The 5,266-nt window shown below is 54.6% G+C and overlaps 1 protein-coding gene across 1 annotated transcript in view; it reads right to left on the bottom strand.

Annotated features, from left to right (window-relative positions):
- Window positions 1–1,453: 1,453 nt before the first annotated feature.
- LOC106812596 (A disintegrin and metalloproteinase with thrombospondin motifs 20-like) overlaps window positions 1,454–5,266 on the bottom strand; it is a 22,602-nt gene continuing 18,789 nt past the window's right edge. Inside the window, exons 6-7 of the mRNA XM_014816505.1 lie at window positions 4,479–5,006; window positions 1,454–1,660 (exon numbers count right to left, since the gene is read on the bottom strand). Coding sequence (XP_014671991.1) covers window positions 1,454–1,660; window positions 4,479–5,006 — 735 coding nt within the window. The remainder of the gene's footprint in view (window positions 1,661–4,478; window positions 5,007–5,266) is intronic.

Genomic DNA, 5,266 nt, shown 5'->3' with positions numbered 1-5,266 from the left:
GCGCACGTGTACGGTAAATAGTCAGCTGCATCATGATGCGCGCACAGTGTAACGTCATGTCAGCTGTCATCATGAGTGCCCGACACAGTTAACGTAATGTCAGCCTTTCATCATGATTGCGCGGCAATAGTGGATGTACGTAATGTCAGCTTCATTCATGATGCGCGCACCAGTGTACTAAGCAGGCTTTCATCATGATGCGTGCCAACAGATATACGTAATGTCAGCTTACAATAGAACGCGCACACAGTGTAAAACGTAATGTCAGCTTTCATCTGATGCGCGCACAGTATAACGTAATGTCAGCTTTCCATCATGCATGCTGTGCACAGTATAACGTAATGTCCAGCTGTACAATAGACGCGCACACAGTGTATGTAAATGTCAGCGTATCAGGCCATAATGCGCGCAGTATAAGTAATGTCAGCGTCATCATGATGCGCGCACGTTAATACGGAATCGTCAGCGTTCATCATGAATGCACGCACAGTATAACGTAAACAACAAAGGAGCCGCAGACGCGTCTGGGCTTCATCTGAGCGTCTGTGGCCTCGCAGATAACGTAAAATTTCGTCGTGCGTAGGACCACATTGTTAGGCGCAGATATGCAGACACGCGTTGCGGCACATCAGTGTTGGACACGCCCACTATCGGAGATGGAGGTGTAGGGCGTGAGGGGGGCGGGAGGGGGTGGGAGGGGCCTCTAATAGCAAAGCGAGTTCACTCACTTTGTTAAACAGTCACAAATCCATGTTTTAACCTCCTCTGGAGGGTCCAAAAGTATATCGACACTTACTCTGCGCAACATGCGCAGAAGGGACATTTCATGGTTCCGTTCAATAAAGCCATAAAAATGCTAGTCACCGCTTAAACAAAAAGTTTTTCAAGCGCTCCGTCAGACCATGTCCTCAGAAATGGTCTAAAATCTGCCCTTGCCCATTGACTTTGACGGTGACCTCCAATTCGCCACGCGTGTGGCTTTTCCGCCATGAGCTATACACCGACTATCACGAGCCTAGGTCGGCGTTTAGTTTCTGCCGCATTCTGCAATTTCCTCCCCTATACCTTAGAGTGTCTAAGGAGGTGAATGTTCCCCCTTATTTTACACCCTTGACCTTTGACCTTGACCCCCAGCTTCGACATCCAACTCGTTTCTCGGATTACCCCCCACGCTCCCGAATATCGTGACCGTCCGCTCGCGCGGTTAAGATGTGGGCCCAACGCGCTACGGACGCCACGGCGCGACGGACGCGACGGGAACGGAACGCACGGACGATCATTGCCGATCTACAAAGCTGCCCATCTGACTATGGTCAGATGAGCTAAAAAACAAATAACAACACCAGCCGACAATAAGTTCAGAAAGAAACCAGTGTCAGCAACCATACGTTTGATCAACCGGACTGAGATTATCGCCTCAATCTATAGTAAATCTATAATGAATGAAGATCCCTTACGACATCGGCACGATGGTGAAAGCAGGGTGGACGTACTGATCCCCAATCCTTGACCGCCAGTCGGGCCGGGCGCCCGCTGTTGCAGCTGTCGGTGTAGGCCGGCTGTGAGGCTGTCGCAGTGAAGGCTGAGCCTCCTGCCGCTCGTGCTCACACAGCACCGGCGACACGCCGCGGCACCCGGAGCCACACAGTCGTCGAAACACCTGCACAAAACAGGCCAGCGCAGTCAATCAACACACCGATGCTGCCACGCAGACATGCTCACTTGTACTGCACACTGGTCGCTAGTCATGCCACGTGTTTGCTGTTGCTGACGTGTTTACTTGTCTGGTAGTGCTTCATTGGGCTGTATGTAGTTGACTTGTCTGTATGTGCTTTTACTTGCTGTATGTGTGCCGCTCGTCTGTATGGTTTACTGTGTTCTGCACGTGTTTACTTGTCTGTGGTGAGTTACTGTCGGTGTGTTTACTTGTCTGTAATGTGTTTAGACCTGGCGGGGCCGGGCGGCTGCTTTCGTGATGCTGGTGCTACTTGTCGGTGTATGCCTGTGCGCTTTGGTGCTGTGAGGTGTTTGTTGTCTTCGTAGATTGTGTTCGGGTGTCGGCACAGTGGTAAACTGCGTTAAACAGACCGTGGCTGTACAGCTGTAACCAGTAATAGAAGAATGTTAAACAACTATTTTTGTTTGAATTCTATTTTATTATTTAAAATATTGGGTAAGATTTTAATGCGTTTAAAGAGAAACAGCATCTCCCCCTCCCACGGTCGGTACGCCACTTTGACGGATCGTCGTCGGAATCTCATTCCGGATAATGTTGCTCGGCTCGGTCTCCTCCTCATCCTCTCCTTCGTGCCCTGCTGCGGTCCGGCTCCTCACCGCACACCTCCTCCTCCTCGCCCTCCTCCTCCGTTGTCCTCCTGCCTCTCCCTTGGCTGTGTCCCACGGGGGTTTAACACACGGGGCGCTCGCTCGTCGTCCCGGGCCCGGGCCGGCCCGCGCGCGGCAGAAGTGCAGCGCGGTCAGCTGACAGGCTCGTGCTGACGGTCGTTCGGCCGACCTGACTCGCCGAGTGGTGGCCTCTTTGCGACATCGTTCTCCACGCAGGATGCAGGCGACGTACGCGCGTCATCGACATGCAAGCACGTCACCGGACACTGCGAGGTAAAGCCACATTGACCAGCGGTTCAGGCGCGGTTCAGCAGACAGGGATGCGGCGAAAACTCTGTATCAATACGAAAACTCGGTACTCGAATCAATGAAAGTCAGACACGATCAATCACAAAAACTCCAGGACATCACAACTCAGCCCGATCGAATCACAAAACTCCAGCAATCAATCACAAACTCAGCCAAGCAATCACAAAACTCAGACGATCAATCACAAAACGCAGTGATCAATCACAAACCTCAGACGTATGATACTTCCGCTCATCCTTGCTATACGCCAACGTATCAGATTTTTAAAACACGAATAAACACGGACATAATTGATGATCGACCCGCAATCTGGAAACAGAATGTGTGAGGGCTTGCGCCGGGCAGCGCAAGCGACGCATGCGCGGATGGACCGCCGGGGTGGCGGTCGAATTACCTGGCCCCCAGTCTTCTCCCCGTCCTCGCACACGCGCGCCGTCCGCAGACGACAGCTCTCCGGTGCGCTCGCAGGCGGTGATGTGCACCACACAGCGGCACTCGTCACGCCTATGTTAGCCCCCGTCAGGCCCAACGTCGTCCCGCGCAGCCAAGGCTGACGCGCAGAGCGCTTGCCTCGCCCCCGCCCCGCAAGACACCGACACGTGAAAGAGACGCACTTACTCTGGGAAGGACATGAACTTTCCATCGGTCTCTCGCACTCACTGCTGACCCACAATACGGCCGTCCCTACTATACAGAGAGTTCTGCCACCGAACTCAGGACTTTGACGCCAATCGTTGTTCCCAAATGGATCAACACCGCTGGCGCTTAAGTATCAGCGCGTATGGAGACGCCTGCCTTCATAGGCGTCCGTCAGTATTAATTAGGAGTGTGCTTCAGTAAACTCAAAAAGTACAGCAGAGTATAGCTAAGACATGTGTCTATGTTAGCTAGTTTATAGAAATGAAACTCAAATCGTTGTGGCCATATGATAGTACACTTTCTTACCGCCAATTAGGCCGTGACGTATATAGCCTGGTGCGATTCGCCGCAACTGTACTTCACATGATAAATGCGTTCCACTGCTCCACTTGCTCGCCGCTGTAAATTTGTTTGCAAGGCGTATAATCTAGCTACACATAGACACATGTCTTAGCTAATAATCTCTGTAAATCTTGAGTTTATTGCAAAGCAGCGATTCAGTCTAATTAATTACTCGACCATTGCATACAGCGTATCCAATACAGCGCTGCTACGTTAATACGTCTCTGAGGGGCGGGTGTGATCCATTTGGAACAACATGCCGGGCAGCGATCACGTGACCGATTTTGTCCGACTTATTCCCTCCATGCGCGCAACTCTCTGTATACAGCGCACCTAACCCACAACACCCTCACCACCAGACCCTACCCCCCATCGCCCCTCTGTGCTCTCTGATTGCTTGGCGCCAACCCTAAGTAATCCAGTGGCCATCCTGCACATGCCACCCCCCGGATGTCATAGCCCCCCGTTGCACTCACACGCCCGGTGTCACATGCTGCCCCCATCCCGTCCATACACTCACCGGTGTCCACCCACCCCCCATCCCGGTGTCCATACACTCACCGGTGTCCACCCACCCCCCATCCCGGTGTCCATACACTCACCGGTGTCCACCCACCCCTCCGGTGTCCATACACCGCACACGTGTCCACCCACCCCCATCCCGGGGTCCATACACTCACGCGGTGTCACCCACCTCCCCATCCCGTGTCCATACATCCGGTGTCCCCCACCTCCCCATCCCGGGTCCGCTCCACTACACTCCCGGGTCCCCACCCGCCGCCCCGGTGTCCATACACTCACCTGGTGTCCACCCACCCCCATCCCGGTGTCCATACACTCACCGGTGTCCACGCTCCCGTTCTCCACATGAATTTACTGCCGCCCGTGTCATCGCCGCCATCGTCGTCGAGTGGCGGCGCCACGGTGGTCGTCGTCATGGCAATGCGCGCATGCGGCACCCACGGCCGGTGCGGGTAGACGGTCTCGTGGCCGGACTGATCTGTAAAGTGCGTGCCGCCGTCCGGTATCGCTGGCTCGTCGAGCTCAGAGCTGACGCGCTCGTCCTGCGGGTACCGCGGCGCCCCCTGCTGGCCGCCCGCCGCCGGCAGCTGCGAGCGGTTGTCGTGCGTGCGCCCCCAGATGGCAGGCCTGTCATCATCATTGTCGCGCAACGGCGGTGGTAGGTCCTGCACGAGCGGGGAGGCGACGGGCAGCGGTGGCGGCGGCGTCACGCAGTCATCACGCGAGCACTCGCGTTGCGCGGGCGGCCGCGTGGGGGCACTGCACGCAGCCTCCTGCACCATGTCGCCAGTCGCAGAGCGGCATCGCACCGCACGCATCTCCGTGCCACTGCCACACGACACGGAGCACTGCGGCGAGAGAATGATACATATTACATACACATACACATGACACGCAACACTGCAGCGTGAGAATGATATGCATTACATACATATACACACGACACAGAACTCTACAGCGAGAGCATGATACGCATTACATACATGTACACACGACACGGAACTCTACAGCGAGAGCATGATACGCATTACATACATGTACACACGACACAGAACTCTACAGCGAGAGCATGATACGCATTACATACATGTACACACGACACGGAACA

This window comes from Priapulus caudatus, unplaced genomic scaffold (assembly GCF_000485595.1).
Source record: "Priapulus caudatus unplaced genomic scaffold, Priapulus_caudatus-5.0.1 Scaffold665, whole genome shotgun sequence".
Classification (NCBI taxonomy): Eukaryota; Metazoa; Priapulida; class Priapulimorpha; order Priapulimorphida; family Priapulidae; genus Priapulus; species Priapulus caudatus.
The sequence above is the reverse complement of the archived record's forward strand: the minus strand, read 5'-3'. Positions and strand labels throughout refer to the sequence as shown.